Below are 17,843 nucleotides of genomic sequence, written 5' to 3' on the forward strand. Positions count from 1 at the left end.
GCCATGTTACTCACACTGGAGCAGGTCATGGAGAAGCTGAACTGGAGAGTATTCTGAACTTGATTTAAGATAAGGGTCTTTCACCCACCACATGCAAAACCTATGGCAAAAGCGAAACTACACATCAGACTCTGTTACATGGATCTCAGCACATTTATGAATGAATAAAGAACAACAACAAACCCATCACACTTCAGGTGAATTCTGACAACTCAACAGCATCAACTGTGCTTGCCTTTACAGTGACACAGGTATGAGTGTTTGGCAAACTTCCTCCTCTGCTTTGCTGTAAATGGAAATTTCCACACCATTGCACTAACCCCCAGGACGCTTAGACTATGTGGCCAAGATTCCAAACTGGCACTGTGGTGGTCCCTGGCAACACAGATCTAAGCACTAATCATTAGTATGCAAGCGGTAGTAACAGGGAAATTTTGCTGATCAGTTACTGAGAATTCAGGAGGGACTGCAACGAGAACAGCAAGGGGAAGCAATAGTCCCTGTAAAAAAAGCTATGTTTTGCATTTGTAATTCAACTCAATCATCCAATCTCCTATGCAAACTAAAATCTAATTTATTTGTGTCTAGATAGGACTTAATAACTTCACACACCTAACGAGATTTATTTGTGCAGTTTATTCAGATGACCGTGAAAACGCAATATATTTTTTTCTCTGTTCAAAAAAAAACAAAAAAAACTAACAGATGCCATGAACTCACTCAACCAATCACTGCTGTCTCTGGTGCTGTCTTGGCAACAATCGACTGACTGTGACTCAGCAACTGGAACTTTTTGAGGGGCAGTAAAAGGATACTGCTTTGTCACTGATCGTGCTAGCAACTCCAAAAGCAACTCCAACTGGCCTCAAACTGGGCTATGGACATTTAAGTTATATGTGGAAGAGCTAAGTTTCAGCTTCTGAATGAAGCAATGAAGCTCTCCACGCTTCCTCCACCTTTCAAAAATGCAAATTATCCTGCCCAACAACAGTTTACCTGTTTTCTGAGATGTGTTCATGGTGTGTTTTTGTGGCTTGAACAACATGGCAAATCACAAATAATCCTACTGCATCTGCTGCGTATATGTTTGATGTGAAAAAATTATTTCAATGATTTCACATTTTTGTTTCATTCATCCATGTCGTGAACACGGCCGCCAAAAACACGAAGCGAGTGGACATTTGACTCGCCACTTTTCAAAGTACTGTGGCGAAACCACACCACTGTCTGCCTGAGTTCAGAAACAGCTTATATCATAAAGAGATTAAAGTACATGGAGCGCTGACCCATAGACACAAACAGATAGACCCAAACTCTTTGACAGAACTAATCAGAATCTCTACTTCAGCCTTCATTACCCAATCTAATTGTCAGTTTGAAATTTTCTTACTGCTACATTGCAATACTAAGATCGCTTTCAGATCTGCAGTGGTTGCTATGGGCCTATTGAACTTCTTTGGTTTGTTGCGTTTTAGTGTGAACCTTTTCTAACTGTATTCTAACTGAATAACTAATTCACAAGGGGATTCAATGCCAGAGCATGTTCTGCTCAGTGCACATCAGCGCTGTGTTGTCTGCACAATCCTCCTGCTTTAACAATTTATTCTTTGCAGATGCTCATATCATCACTGCAGCTAGAGTTGCGGTTAATAATATGAGATGAGTAATCGAACAACAGCGAAGATATGCGTTTGATTTTCCTACATGGATTGCAGAGCTTATTTTTGGCCAAGCATCAGCAACCTGGCTGCTTACACTACAACCAACAAACCAATCATAAACAAGAAGATATCAAGTATGATTTATTACTATTAGTATGATTGTGATGCATGTTATTCTATTTTCATGGTGACAAATATAAGAGTAAAAGAGCACTTGCTTCCCTGCACAATTCCTATTGCCATGCGATTGTAGTTGAATCTCCCCAGAACAGGGCTGTTGTTTCTTCATGTCTTTTTTAAGCTGCACAATCTTGTGCCACTAGCACTACAACACAGCACGATTTAAAGATTATAATGACATCAGTTACTGCCATTAACTATCACTAGCTTATATCCATTAAATCACATGTGAATCAAGCAGGAAATGAATACATTCATTCTCTAGTTGGAATACATTTGCTAAATAACCAACTACAGAGTGTTGTCTTGTCTGAAATGTAGAGGCAGGCCAAGTCTCTGAAAAAAAACAAACCCACAGGAAACAAAGCTGCATGTGTCAGTGAATACACCAGGATATCTCGCTTATTAGCTTTCAAGTGTTTTAAAGAAACTGTTGAACAACTTATAAAGATGTGATTCTATGAACTTCATGTTATTAAACAAACCTACTATAGCTCACTCCAAAAGACTCGTCATCACGTCACAGGCAATTTGCAAAACTGTGTCGCCCATTGCACAGTTTAAAAAAGTGCAAGAAAGTGCGTACACACAGGTGTGGCAAGCCAATCTGAACACAAATGACAAAACCCTGCCAGCTTAAGGTGCAACAGATACACACATCTGAGGCTGCGAGTAAGCAACAAGTGACAGTAGTGTACTTGGAAGAAACGTGTCAATTAATATGTTAAGAATAAAATATCAAACAGCTTTATTAGGAGGTGTTTGATTCCCTTGCAAAGCAGAGATCCTGTGGTCGAGAGCGGGGTTATTTAGGAAGTCCCATTTGAATAGCTTCTATTAGGAAAGGCTGAATCATGCTAACAAAGATGATGTGCTATACAGACAGATCACACAACCTCATCTGTGCCATCCTGTATGTGCAGTGTTAACCACATTACAGGCAACATGAAAGCCTGTTCTCTAGCAGACGAAACTGGTGCACATACAAGACCAGCTAATGCATTAGATCAATAACAGTCCTTTTGTTTTATTTCTTGAACTGAACAGATTTAATTATTTTGGCTTTTGTTTGTGCTGGTTTGCCAGCAAACTGAGTCACACACTCCTATGTTCTGATCTGTTCTCTTGGCAGTGGGTCTCTGCTTAATGTCTTGAGACAACAAACCACTCTCTCCCAAAGACAACAGGAAGTGTGGTCATATTTCACTTTCGTTATCGGAAAAAATATGCCAAGATTCACGTGACTGTTAACACCCAATGCAGTCCGCAGCCATTAAAACAGGTTTCATAACTACATTCGAATGGCACTAATTAACGCATGTAGGCTCCATTTGAATAGCGTTACCACAGATAAGTGCTAACCCTTATCTTGCACACACCCATATGGTGTTCCAACTGTTTCCATGGCAGACACCGGGATGAGTCTGAGGAGAATCTGTCAGTTGGTGAGGAGGCCAGAATCTGAGCCAAGTAGCAGCAGAGAAATCTTCTCAAGGACAGCTGGCTTTATCTATAATCTGTCGGAGACACATTCAGCATGTTCTAAAGGACAGAACACCTTTGTCAAGCATCTGCTACAGGCATCAGGCAGGACAGTATCCCTTTCCCCACACCCAGGCACTCCACAAAAAAGTTATTCCAGCATCCTTTCCTCTGTTTTGGGAAGCAGGCTGATTTCATGCTGATATGAACGCATGGGTTTGTCTAGTCTTTCAGACATTCTGTCCTTGGCTCAACGGGGGATTTTAGCTTGCTTGGCTTCGCTGCATTGGAAAACAACCATCTTTCAGAAGAAAAGAGAACTGGAAAGGGTTGGGGCTTTATTAAAAATACCAAAATTGTATGGTTGTTTGTCCTTCACTAAACCACTATGCCTAAAATGCTGAAGGGCTTTAAAGTCAAACAGTGAAAAAATGATCAAGTATTGTGTTGTGTCAGTCATCTATTACTAAAAGGCATATGTCTCATTGACTAACATGTGTTGGCCAAAAGGTACTGAGTTATAGCTATACGTAACGTTAAAACTAGTGATCAACCTTGACACACTCACCAGTGGCCTCCTTAATACAGATGCACGAATTTGTGGCCAATAAAGATATACAATATTTTTCCCAAGTACATTTCTGCTGATGCTGATACTTAAACATTTATACAATGCTGACTGCCCAGATTAGTATCACAGAGAAATATTTTATTTGAAGGGAAGTCCAAAGGCAGCAAAACTAATCAAACACAGATCTATTAGTGTTGTAGCCCAGCATCGCCTAAACCTTCTGCTCTTCCAGAGCACAAAACAACATCATCAAATATTGGTTTGAAACACGGGTCAAAGCAGAGCAACTATTCGATTTCAATATATTTTCAAATATTTACGGATACCAATAAGATTCTGATATCATTGTGCAGCCAAATTTTTACAGGGTGACACAGACTTCTATTATATCAGTATTATGCCTCCAGTGCAGAACTATAGCAGAAGAAGCAAATCACTGACACCCAAAGTCCTGGTTGACAGACTACGTTCGGGGTAAGGGTTTTTAGTGAACCACTTCTTTAAGCTTGGTTGAAACTTAAATATGACCTTTGACATGTCTGACAATATATGGCAAAATTGTTTACACAAGCACATTTTAGGGTGAAGGTGTGGGATTTTGGCTGGAAACAAGCGCGACCTCTTGACTAGTCTGCCTTCTTAAGACAGTACAACTGGCAACTTACAAAAACACTTAAAGGGGAATTCCACCATTTTTTTCAAAATGTCTGCATAATTAAGTGGTTGAGACATAAACAAAGCCATTCAGAGCGGTCTGATGTGAAATGCTTCATTTGTAGAGAAACTTGACGATTTCTTTACAGTGGTGGTGACAGAATCCAGTGGTCTCAAGGTCTAAAACACAAATACAGACCTTTTATTAACTATCCAAAACCACCAGTGAACCTACACGTGTTGTCTGAGTTTTTATATGTGATGTTGATGATGGTAAAATACTGGATAACCTGGAAAAAAGTTTGCTTTAGAGACTATTTTGCCTCAGAACACCCTTCATCTCTTCACCATGAATAAAATAAACTGATTAAAATACGTTTAGGGCAAAATGTTATAACAAAACTACTATAAAACAATGTCTCAGACACCAGGCTGAGTATTCATAAGCATTTTACGTAATAACTGTCTGTGTGGGAGCTTTTAGTGGCATTATTCACACCAGTCTGGTTTCTATCACCAATGAGAACAACTCAGTAAGTTTCTGTAGACCAAGGATTTTACACCAAATCACTCTAAATAACATAGTTAAATGCAATTTAATTAAGCAGAAAATTTGAAGAAAACGCCAAGTTTCCCTGTTACGACAGTGAAACACAGAACAACATATTGTGCCTTTAGAAAATATTAATGACGCGGCCAGTTTGGACTGAAGCGGAGTATCGCTTACTTCACGCATCCTGACCAAAGCAGAAGTAAGCCTAGTTTGGTATTCATTCAAATAATGATGGCTTACTTCATCCAAAGTACAATGGCACTTGTATACAGAGACTACTAACGGTATTTCCGACCTTTGCTACTAATTGCTACGTTAGCCAAATGTGACAGTTTAATGAGTTACACAGGTTATTACACAACTACAGATATAATACAGCGTCATATAAAAACACTTCCAACGTTTCAGTACAGAGCACCCAGCGTCAGCTAATTAATGACCAACGAACTAATGCAAGACTACTCAGCTAAGCTGTTTGCTAGTTTGTGAAGTCAAGATAAAATTCCAGTTCAAACACGTCCACAGACACTTTCCACCAGACCAGTTAGTTACATAATGGTTTGCAAACAAGCAGCTAAGTAACTTTGCTCATTAAACACTTAACTTTCTGATATTCTGTCATTCCTCATTTATTTATATTATTTACCTAGCTGGCTAGCTAGCTACATTCCGGACGCTGGCAGAGCGACCGCAGGATTAGATGTCTGTGATATCGCTTCAACTGTGCCAGTCAGTTCCTCCTGGCTGGCAGATATCAGGCATTAGAATCCGGAATTAGCAGGAAAGGGTTTTAATAACCACACCTTTAGAGAAAAACCGAAGAGCACGTACAAAACTGGCAGATTATCAAAAATGAGGCAAGTAAAAACTAGGCGTCCTACTTTAACTGGTCTGTCAAGTCGCAAGCTAGCATGCTAGCTACATAGCTACAGCACAAGCCAGCTAATATTAGCTAGCTTAGGCAGGCAGCTAGCTAACGTTAGTCAGTCTGCCGGAGCATCGAATAAGCTAGCCGTGCACTTACCAGGTCAAATCCGACGACAATCGACAACAATAGATTGTTTCTGCAATTTTGCGTCCCCAGTAGACTCCTGTAGACAACCGAAACGGAAAAAGCACTAGCTGATATATTCGGATGGCATGCCGAGCTTCTCTAGCTGGTTCCTTGTTTGCTCAAAAATGGAGATAAAGCTTCAGAGCTCGTCGCGGAATCGTGTACAGTAGAGCCAACACACCCACAACGGCCAGAGAGATGCCAAAAAACTCAGACCCCGCCTCTCTCTCTCTCTCTCTCTCTCTCGCTCTCTCTCTCTCGCTCTCTCGCTCTCTCGCTCCTCCTCCAGCAACAGCATCTCTCTCCCAACTTCATAGGCTCGCTGGTGTTTCTAGAATTTTCGGTTGCAGTAACTCAGCCTGGACGCAAAAATCTGTTTATCTCGCAAAAGTGATATTAAAGAAGGAAATGAAGACTCCAGACCCTCCAGCTGAGCTGACACTTAAAGACGGAAATGAAATAAATCATTTTTGGAAGTTGTCCTTATCCTCCATTATAATTCGACCTAATGCAGTAACTACATCTATTGAGTTTCTAATGTATTTGGGGTTAAAATCTCCCCAAATACTTTACGGTTTACTTTACTTAGTCTGTTATACTTTTTATCTTCATTTTTGAGATTGGAGGTATTCCTAGGTATTCCTATCCCCTGCGCTGCACCTGATATGTGGCTTCTTGGGGTTTTGTGTGTGTTCAGCGCAGATGGAGCAGAGCGAGAGCTGGGAAGGAAAAACGGGACCCTGCAATCTAAATCAAGCGACAGCTCTGACCACCGCCTGTGTTGAACGAGGGCGCCACCCAGCGTCGATTTCTCAATATTGCAAACAAACCGTCTCTTCCTCTTTCGCGAAGCCCTGAGGACAGATGCACTAAATATTTTTGCATGTTTGCTGCACTAACAAATCCATTTCATGTTGTAAAAGACATCTTTATTTGTGTATGGAGCGAGAGCTGTCATGCCTAGAATATGGGGCTGCATCCAAAGACATATACTATACAATCCTACGCTATTCTGCCATACTATGCTACACTGAATGCACTACTAATGATGGTTTGACATACTGTTTAGTGCGGTGGTGTGCAGTTTTTTTACACAGCATGGAGAACATTGGCAGTGTAGAACATGAGCTCAGCCAGCATACTAAGCGCTGCAGTACTGCCACCTGCTGGCTCTCCAATTATGTAACACTCTTGGGTACCTTAACGCCACTGTAGAGCTTAAATTCACCGCCGTATGTAAATTAAACAAAAGAGATGACTACAGTAAGAAGTGAACACATATCCAGAGTCATTTAAATAGTTTTATTGCTGTAGATAACACTCCTTGAAATGCAACTGAAGCAGTGCTTGGTGGATAAACCCAAACACAAAGATTTAAATATTACTGTTATTGGGTATTTAAATAGTGAAACAACAACTCTGTAATACAATACATAGCTCCACTATGAAATTCTAAATGAACTCATCAAGGCAAAAATGTTCTGTATTTACAAGATGCTTAATTGTATGCTCACGCCAGTTTCCCAACTCTGGTCCTGGAGAACCCCTGCCCTGCAGTTGAGCACTTTCCTGTTCTAACTCCCCCGGTTCAGCTCAGGGAGGGATGTAAATGAGCTGATTAGTTGGATCACATTGGGAGAAGGAAAAACATTAGGACCTCTAGGACCAGAGTTTGGAACCAGAGTCTTGTGCATACAGTTTACCTGATGGAAAAAAATGGAAAAAATTACACTCCTTTATATTCCAAATATGACAAAATAACAACAAAAAAAAACATTACTCCACAGAAGAGTAATGATGATGTGGTGATGGAAGGGCTATTATTTAAAACAAAGTTTCAAGGTAAACAAACTGACTTACTGTAGGCCTCAAAGTTTATGTGCTCTTATTTCAGAACCTGTGCACACAGGAGTAAACTGTAGTGTTTCTAAGAATAACTTCAGTGGCATCAACACATGTTGCATCAGGATGGTGTAATTTAACCATCTGGGATGTTAAGTGACACTCAAGTGTGCATAACTGCATGGAATAACATTGATACTTATGTTCATCAAGAGAAGATCAAAGATCACAGATCAATGCAATAAAATAATGTGGATAACTGAGAGGGTTAATATATTTGTCTTGATGGATATGCTCTTAACAAAACAAAATTAAAGTACCAGAAATCAGCTTTTCGCTCCTTTTACCAGCAGTATGTTGGCACATGATAAACCCTTAGAAGAATTATTTACACAAGTTACCTCAGAATCTTTCAATTACTTTTGTGTTTTCTATTACCACACAGCAAAAGTAGCTTCACTTAGATGTCAAAAGGTGTGATCCGTATTGATGTATGGAAAAATAAGTGGGAAAAAAATCCCTTATGATTGGTTTCTCTATGTTGTCTGAACCATGTGGACAGCACACTACTATACAACAGCATCTGTCTGGTAGTAAAATAATGTGTGGTAAAATCCTTTTACATACCACAAGACAATGAGTCAGACCAAGAACAAACAGAGACATCAGAGGATAACATTCCCCATCTGAAAATTCAGCGATCTCTCTCGCATCTAAATCTGACTGACAGACTTTCTTATGCTGTCTTGTTTGCAAGTCTAACACTTGGTATAATTACATAGAGCTTTGTTTGGACCATGATTATGTTTGAAATATAAGTAATGATATTTTGTACAGATGTCTTTAAAGACATTGTTCCTGAAGAAAAGGTCTCTTGTGCTTCTTAAGCTTATCTGAGCAATTGCCTCGTAATTCTCTGAAAACAGGTCCTCTGCTGATCCACAGTTCCACTGGTGGTGTTGTACATTCCACAGAGTTTCAGCCTCTAGCTCCTCATATTGTCATTTTAGGCCTCATACACCCTGTAAAACAAAAGAAATAACAGATCTAATGAGAGACTACAAAGCTATTTTTATTATAAAATGTACAGTATATTCTAGAATGTTTTAGATGCTTTAGTTTATCTGTGTTTTATTTCTGTTTTATGTTTTTAGAGCACAGCTACCTCTCAATTCTTGGAGTGAGAGATGATTTTTTTTCTTGTAAATCAACAGAATTTACAACATAAATTACTAAACAACTACAAAAAACTAAATAAGAAAATAAATAACCAAAAAGCTAGAGTTTATCAATATTGACCACGTCTTTCCCTCATTACACTACTCAGAAAATTTTTAGCAAAAAAAACCAATTTGTTCAACTGCCTCCTGTACTGTATGTTAACGTTGTGTATCTGACCATCATTGTTATACAACAACTTTGTTTTTTGACAAGTCTCTCCTATTATAATGTATATTAGTGTTTACTCAGTGCTACATATAAAAATGAAGATATACGGATGAATCTCGGAATACAGCTATAATACTCTGTGTTACTATCAAAAATGACAACGTAATCGTACAAAAGACGAAGGTACAAAAAGCAAAGCAGTCTTAATGGTAGCATACACACACACACACACACACACACACGATTTTGTTCTCTCGCAACATTGGGCAATGCAGTCTAGCCAAATGCATTGTACCTCTGACATTCTCCTGTTGCTTGGTGTAGCTTACCTGTGCTTGTCCTTCCAAATTCTGAACCACTTGACAAGGTTTTTAGTGCTCTGCAGTCTGGGATGCAGGCAATATTCCTGACCTTTGAAACGGGACACATTCTCCATGGTCACGCTAAATAGCAGAGAAAAAAAGAAAGGATAGAAGAGAAGGAGAGTGAAGGTCACTCGGGATTTGAGTCACAACTCAAAAATATAATTAAAAAATATATGTAGCTACATAACACTGCAGTGATCAATACTGATCAGTTTTGTTGTTAGTCTCATATATCGTGGCTGTCATATAAATATATGTAACTCCTTTTCTGTGCCATTCAAAAATGGAAGATGCACTATACATTACGTGAATGTTTCATTGTAAATGAACCAAAATAAATAGTTGTAAATGATTTTAAATGAAATTTTGTTACATTAACAAACACCTAAGAATGTTTCTGTTGGGAGAGAGCCAAGATACACTCAGTTCCCAGTCTATTTATGAAGTATCTAGCTAGGGGATTTTGTTTGCCACATGATGTAGCACATGCTTACATCCTTACACGTCCTAAACAGGCCGAAGGGGGGCTGCAGAGAATGTAGTTAAAGCTGGCTTTTTTCCAAGTAGTGCAAAGGTACTCAATTCTGTCCTCAGATTGGTACAGTAAACAGTTGCTGCTTAACAGTTATTATCCAAGACAGCAGCCAAGACCACAATCTTCCATTTTTCACTTATTCAACAGTCAAAATAATCCAAACAGCAAACTCATTAAGATCTATGCAAGTCTGTGAAATGCGGTCCTTTTCCAGAGGACGAGGGGCTTAAACTCTTCTCCATTTATTGCATCTTCTTCTTAAACTATTCACCTGTGAAACCAACAGAACATTCTGTTGACTCCAAAGCCATTCCTAGATTTTGAGAACAGAAAGAGAACTAATATGGGGCTGAGGAGGCTTCTAGAATGCTAAACTTTGGGACAGCGCCTGCTGCCAGACCTAGAGAGAGAAAGACACTGTTTTTGCAGTCTGCAGGGTTGTTTTCCATTCGGACCTGGGCCTATCATTTCAGACAAAACCAAATCCAAATATCCTATGCTGCACAAACCATAAAAGAGAGACTAAATTAAATGTGTAAAGCATAATTGTTACCACAGGCCTCATTTTGTTTGGGCTATATCTGTTTTAATTCACATTAGCCTTATTTGTATTACCATTCATCATAATTACAAACTTGCAGAGAAATCTACACCATGTTATAACCCTTTATAACATCCTCAATGTCTTTTTTGCTTAAATGTTTGTATTGAAACGATCCTGTATAGCATGTAAAAATCCATATCACTACAGAATGTTACAGTGAAATCTTGGACTCAGTTTGAAATGCTGGAAATTCATGATGGATCAGTTTTTCACTCATTACTTAATTCAAGTGCACCAACCATTATGGATACAGACTCTGACACAAAGATTGAAAGTATTCACAATTATACCATAAGCCAGACCTATTGTTGCTTTATATGACGTTTTTGTTTCATCACGATTCTGTCCAAGAACAGCAGATGGCAGCAGTGTGCACATCCTTAATAAGGATAAAGGAGATCCGTCTGTTTACATCCAACTTGAATCAAATGTAAACAAAGCAAAACCACATATCGCTCTGTAAATGAACACTGAACTATTCGTATGCATCAAATCAAACTACTAGGGTGAATCTAATGCTAAAAAATTAGATACTGGCAAATTGTGCAACAGTGGAAAAAATGGGTGATTTGTTATGTTTTTCAACAATTCAGTAATATTTTACTATGATCTAAGCTTTAAGCACTTAAGTGCACAACATGATTTCATTACCACATATAATAAAAAAAAAAAAGACAATGGGAATCAATAACTAATTCTTACAGCAAGACCATAAATCTCAAACACCTGTCTCAGTCTCAACTTCATTGTACAGTCATATCAATAATAAATGAGCTTTCCAGCACACAGTGAAGTTTCCGGGATGGACAGTTGTGTTACAATCTACAGCAAATGCATTTGCTGATTTCGTAGTGTATAGTGTAGTCTTTGTATGGGAAAATGATGAAGGAACCAGAACCAGAAATAGGGAGAGGGAGAGAGAGGGAGTCAGAGGGAGACTTACAATATCATTTTCTCCTGGCAGAATGGATGTTTAGGCTTAATTTCAAGTTTCTGCACATCCTTGTACCGTATCTTTGGGCCTTTCCTTGTGCATCTGCATTTGTACGCTGCAAAACAAAAGAAAAAAAAAGAAAATACAGACTGTTAGAAATACATAATCATATATAATTTAAAGAAACTCTCAATTACCTTTACCAAATGTCTCATTTCAACAATTCCTTCAGAAACGCAGGGCTGGTCAACATCTAACTACCAACAATGGAAGAACAGACAAAAATACACAATTAAGCCAAATCTTCGTGTTCACAGGCTACGTGGAACCTCCAGCTACATGCATCAACAACACAGAGAGTCCATGAAATGTCCATTTAACGCTTCCCAGCACCTTCCACCATCCCACCATGAGGCCAAGTGAAAGGTGAGCGGCTGTTTGTGTTGCTCCCACTGAAAGGAGTTAACGTGTGACCCACATCTTCTACTTCATCAATATTCCCCCTGTTCTGCTCAGCATCATCCCTTTCCAGCCTCAGGACAGGGGCCAAAACCAAGTCATCCAAAACAAAGAGTTACTAAAACACCGTTAACTTTTGTACAACACAACTGTATTTTGTTCACAGCTGCAACGGAGTCGGTTAGACATCTCACTTCTCAGGCTAACTAACCTAGCTTCACTACGAGGAGGCAAACAACAGAAAAAAGATGATGCCATTTCTCCTCCAGGCGTTAACCGTTCCCATAAAGTAAATAAACTGTTGTGCACTTGGTAAACTCTTAACTCCTAACCTTAAACATATTTCGTTAAAATGGACAAAAATAAAGGTTGAAACGAGAAAAAAAGAACACATTTACCTTCTGTGTTCAGCGAATATATAGCAATGACCAACAAAAGTACCGCGGCTGTGCAGCGATTCATCCCAGTAGATGTTGAGGGAGGACCTCCTCAAAACTAACGTTAACGTTAGCCGCCTGGTTTCAACGGAGTTCAAAACGCTTTAATAACGTCGATATCCTTTCACCGAGTAAAGAAATGTCGACTTTCTCTCTTCACTCAGGGCTCTTTGTGCTCCCACAAGCCCGCTAGTTCGGCAGGCAGGTTGGAGACGCTGTGCTAGCAGCGAGTCGGAGGGACCGTTGAGCTGTGAGTGCAGTGTGAGGAAACGCCGCTGAGCGGTTGGCTTTTAAAAAAGCTCCCTCGCGCCTCATTAATATGCAGAGCCGGCCGACGAGTTCAGCGCTTATATTTCTCACAGAAGCGTCCAGGCTAAGAGGAGGAAGAAAAGCAGTGAAATTGAATTAAAAAAGTTCATTGAAAGAGTTAGTTCGTTGTTAGGGGAGATAATTAGATAGGATTTTACGCCTTTTGTTGCTCTGGACTTATTTTACTCAACTCAATTCAGATAAGATTACCTACGCTGGTGGTTTGGCACAGAAGGCGTTCATGTAGGCTACTGACGGTTGGACACAAGGGATGGACAGCGTAAAGCTTCATATTTTTAACTCAATACATGTCTGGACAAAGTGTCTTTGAAACAGATGTCTCTTGTAATATAACATAAATACTAATATAAAGACTTCTATATAAAATATAATATAGGATATATATATACATATATACACACACACATACATATATACACATATACATACATACATACATACACACACACACATATATATATACACACATACATACATATATATACACACATACATACATATATACACATATACACACACACACACACACACACACACACACACACACACACACACACATAACACTGGTTAAAGAAATCTGACTGTTTAAAGCAAGGATAAATTCCCAAAAAAAAACATCAGGATTAGGCATATCAGTACCTTGGCACCTTCTCTAGTCCTAAACGTATAGGATTATGTGCTATACTCCACAGAAAAAAAACGTCATTATGATACTTATGATAGCAGCATACTTGCATAACTGCAATTACATTTGGAATATCTCTTATGTAACCAACAGACGTGTAGTTTCTACAACAATTTTAGCTGCAAAAAATGCACCTGTAGTCACAGTTGATTGGCCCCCGTCTGTTGTGCTGTACATGTGACTGCTGTAAATATAAAACTGTCAGACTACACATTAGTGACTATTGTGCAGAGTTGACAGTACTCTTTCCACCCTTCCACTGAGTCATCACTGGCATTTGTCATACAGAATGTTTGAATTGCTATAATGATGAGGAAGGTGCAGTAGCCAGTGCAGGACTTTCATAACTAGCCTTTGTTTCAATAGTGTGAGTATGTGGTGAAAATAAAGCAGAAATAAAAAATATATAATAAATAAATAAATAAATAAACTTATCATAGGTTCAAATCAGGTCATTTCAGTTGAGTTCATACCAATTAATGGATTAAGAAAACTGGCCTGCTGTAAACAGGCACCAGAGAAAGGCTAAAGGTTTTAGATGAGATTACTGTGTTTGTTCATCAGAATGGGTAAATATTTGAATGGGAAGATTATGGGGGAAAATTGATCCAAGTGTACGTAGTGCAGATTAGCAAAGTGATCTGGCGCTATTATTTGTGTGTTAATCTGTTTACATTAATCTGGATGAGAGGAGCTGGCCAGCTCTAAGCTCTGTTGATATAAACTTAGATGGTGGGTTATTTTCTTGAAGCACTGAACCATATGACGCAGCAATCTATTTTTACAGCGACAAAAAGTTGGTGCACGAACCTGTAATATTCCTTTCTTTTCACTCATGGCACTTTCCTTTCTTGAAGCAAGTAAACAACTAATGCTAATCCTAAATGGAGCCATTATGTGTTTTTCCTCTTGTGTGTCTTTAACAGAGTTTCGCCCTGTTAAAAGATAGCCCTGGGAAGAACAGTGCCTCACTCCTGTCTCTGATTGGAGGCACCAGAGTGAATCATACGGACACACTGTTCTCCTGCCTGGGTCTGCAGCCAAGCCCTCAGCCCAGCTGTCCACAGCCATGCCACAGCCCATCAGACACCTGTCTGTGGCCAATCACTCGCCCAGGGAGAAATCAGAAGCATGACAATTCAATGTGAAGCTCCCTGTCACTCACCATCTGACCCTCAAGACGGGTGCCCTTTTTGGGCAGGAGGATTATGGAGATGTAATGGTAACAGACAGCAACACTACTCCTGCAAAACCCAATCAACTAGAACTGTCAGTAGTCGTCAGTTTTATATGTTCGTTCAAAGCACAAGGCAGTTTACTGTGTGTTTCTCAGGGGTGAGGTCATCTTCAGATTTTGGAAATGGAGCAAGGTTACATGGATTCATATTCAGAACATTCATATTCATATTTAGATTCTGAACATGGAATACAGTCTAAAAATAAATAGCTTGTTGTTTGAATATACACTTCTAGTAAAAACATTTAATTGGTAATGATGTGTGCAGGCTTTTTAAACAGGCTTCTCCACGCTTACACAACTCATTGACAAAAAAGTTCATTGTTCAATTTATTTATTTATTACTGGTACTGGTAATAAGTAAATAACTGGTAAGTGACCTGTAAAATATGAAGAATATGATGAAACCGTGTTTTAGTGCATTATATGCCTAAGAAACCACATTTGGAAAACTGCAGGGGAGAGCAGAGGGTTTGTCTGTATTTACGCAGACCTCCTGTCAGTCATTTTAGAAGACCCTCCCCTTCATCATATTACTCCACCTCCATTGCCTTTAGATAACATAGCAGAATCATTGTGCAACTTGAATTTGAAATGGTCCCCAGACTACCATAATCTGCATTCAAATATCTAGATCTCAGTATAGAACACTATAGGGGACAGAACTGGTGAAGCTGGTACATTTTCAGGCACTGCATCATATGGATTTGCTCATTACTGTGACACAGCAGATTCCTTCACATAAACACTGCAAAGTCATGCCACCAGTCCAATATAACTGCTGAATTTGACTCCATACATCAGAAGAGCTTACTTACCCCTGTAATAGGTAACCCTTCTTTAGAAAGTTGAGTGTGAATCTTCAAACCAAAAATTGCACTGCATTATGGGAATCCTCTGTGGGATTGTTTTAGTGCACTGGATCTTCTGTACAATGTTTTCAGGCACCACTGCAAAATAGTGAAACCCCAAAGTAGTCCACTATGTAGAGCCCAGTTTCAGACACAGTTTAGTGCTGTTGGGAGAAAAACAGACTGGGCTGCCAAAAAATGTAACAACAAGAATCATTCTAAAAAAAAGAATCAACTATGCAAGTAGAAAGATGGAAATATTACATGCAACGGGGACAAAGTTGGATGCAGGATTAACAATTAATTCGATTAACGTTCATTCATAACAGATAGCACGATATGAAGAGTTGAACTGTTTGAATGTCTGACTTTACTTAACAAATCAAGTAGTTAAATCTTTTCACTCTAAATCTATGAATCACTTTCATGGAGTTTTATGTAATGCTGTTCAACTGGATCAAACTCCCATGCAGGTAATAAAGCTACAAGACTGAAGTATTGGCTTCTTATTTGGACTTCCTGTTCCACCATAAATGCTACTGTAGAGGCAATATTTGCCTCATTACTCATTACAGCTCAATACAAAGAAAAAAACGGACAGAAGAGACAGTCTTAGCTATTCACAAGCAGAAAATCAGCAAGAAACAAGTGTTTGTGTCGAGTATTTACAGGCTTGTATCTTTGCAAGCATGACCATCTTGAAATAAATTAGCCAATGGCTGTGGTATTCAATTATTAACATCTTGTAAAATTTTTGTTTCAGCCATAAAATGATCCCAAATAACAGAAAGACAGTACCCATAATAAACAGAAAGTGAAGTCATGACAATGCTTGGTAATGCACAAACACAATAAATGAACTGGGCAACTGGTGTGGTTTGCATTGATAGGCAGGAATGTGAGGTTTTCGTTTCTTAAGTTTTAGCTTATCCAACTTTAATGGATCATCAGTTGAAAACTTCTTTGGTTAAGATGAGTTCTTCCTCAATTAGCAAGGCTTTAGTCCACACCAGAGATACTAACAAGTCGCTTCTTCAAAGTTTGAGTCTAGTCTTGTGTCACAGGGGTGTGACTCCAAGTCAATACTGGAATTTTAAATGCCATGTTTACTGTGTGTAGTGCTTTGTTCTGTCCATCGGACTGAAGGTTTTTCTATGTTTGAAAGGCACTTTTTTGAAGTCATATGGCCATTGTGAGCTGCAGGAGATCCATTCTACAGTAACGACTGTGTCAAGTTGATGGTCCGAATTTAATCAATTTTGTTTGTATTTTTCTTAGGCCAAAACTTCAACCCTTTAGTCTCAAGTCAGAGTTGAGTTGCGAGTCAATAAACGGCAGGAGTCCCCATCTCTGGTTCACATGGATGAAGAAACTACTCTTATGACAAATGATGTTCTGTGGTCATTTGTGAATATGTAATTTGAATGTGCATGTTCTTATCAATGCTACTATACACCAGGACCTCGAAGACAGCTCTCACTGTCAGGTCACTGTCACTGTGAGGACTTGGCATTGGCAGATGCAGTACTTCAGAAGTTGGATTATCTACATACATATTACTACATCCATACACAGTGCACATCTCTGGTCTAGGAGAATTGGGCTAAATGATACTGAAGAGGGGTGATATCAGAGAGACATTTCCAGGTCCAGGGTAGGCATTAATGAATCAAATCCTCAGTTTCTGTCCAGCGCAGTCTACTGCTGTCCACAGAGCCGCTTGCTGACTATTGATCACTGCCACTGTTCACTCTGGTTGAGAGGCCTTTGTATGACCCCTTGTCTGTGCTAGCGAATGACTGAGGAAATGCCGCAGACTCCTACTCTGTCCCACAAGATGCAAATCATTTCAGCTCAGCTGGTAAGAGTAAAACTACCCATAAGCTCTGAGTAATCAAAGTGAGGCGGTTTTAATCGGGCTTTGTCTGAACAATACTGAAGTGTGCTTTGGCATGCATGTCCTGCAAGCCAGTATTCAGAGATATCAGTGAAATCGGCCATGAGCCACACCAGTGTTGAT

General features: G+C 39.2%; 2 protein-coding genes across 4 annotated transcripts in view; both read right to left on the bottom strand.

Annotated features, from left to right (window-relative positions):
- Nucleotides 1-6,351, bottom strand: part of fam13b (family with sequence similarity 13 member B) — a 45,083-nt gene extending 38,732 nt beyond the window's left edge. For all 3 annotated transcript variants that reach the window (XM_017690108.2, XM_017690109.2, XM_017690105.2), the window contains exon 1: nt 6,126-6,351. The gene's annotated coding sequence lies outside the window, so the exon portion shown is untranslated. The remainder of the gene's footprint in view (nt 1-6,125) is intronic.
- A 1,087-nt stretch (nt 6,352-7,438) lies between these two features.
- cxcl14 (chemokine (C-X-C motif) ligand 14) lies at nt 7,439-12,998 on the bottom strand. The gene is made up of 4 exons (XM_017690103.2): nt 12,682-12,998; nt 11,834-11,939; nt 9,716-9,829; nt 7,439-9,019 (listed from the first exon to the last, which is right to left on the bottom strand). Exons 1-4 carry the CDS (start codon nt 12,743-12,745, stop codon nt 9,004-9,006), a joined length of 300 nt encoding a protein of 99 aa, XP_017545592.1. The 5' UTR covers nt 12,746-12,998; the 3' UTR covers nt 7,439-9,003.
- Between the last annotated feature and the right edge of the window lie 4,845 nt (nt 12,999-17,843).

The sequence above is a fragment of the Pygocentrus nattereri genome, chromosome 8, assembly GCF_015220715.1.
Source record: "Pygocentrus nattereri isolate fPygNat1 chromosome 8, fPygNat1.pri, whole genome shotgun sequence".
Lineage (NCBI taxonomy): Eukaryota > Metazoa > Chordata > Actinopteri > Characiformes > Serrasalmidae > Pygocentrus > Pygocentrus nattereri.

Coding starts and splice junctions, on each gene's coding strand:
- cxcl14 (XM_017690103.2), bottom strand. CDS start 12,745: ATGAATCGCTGCACAGCCGCGGTACTTTTGTTGGTCATTGCTATATAT. Junction 11,940..12,681: donor ATATTCGCTGAACACAGAAG/GTAAATGTGTTC, acceptor TTTGTTTTGCAG/CGTACAAATGCAGATGCACA. Junction 9,830..11,833: donor TGCCAGGAGAAAATGATATT/GTAAGTCTCCCT, acceptor TCTGCTATTTAG/CGTGACCATGGAGAATGTGT.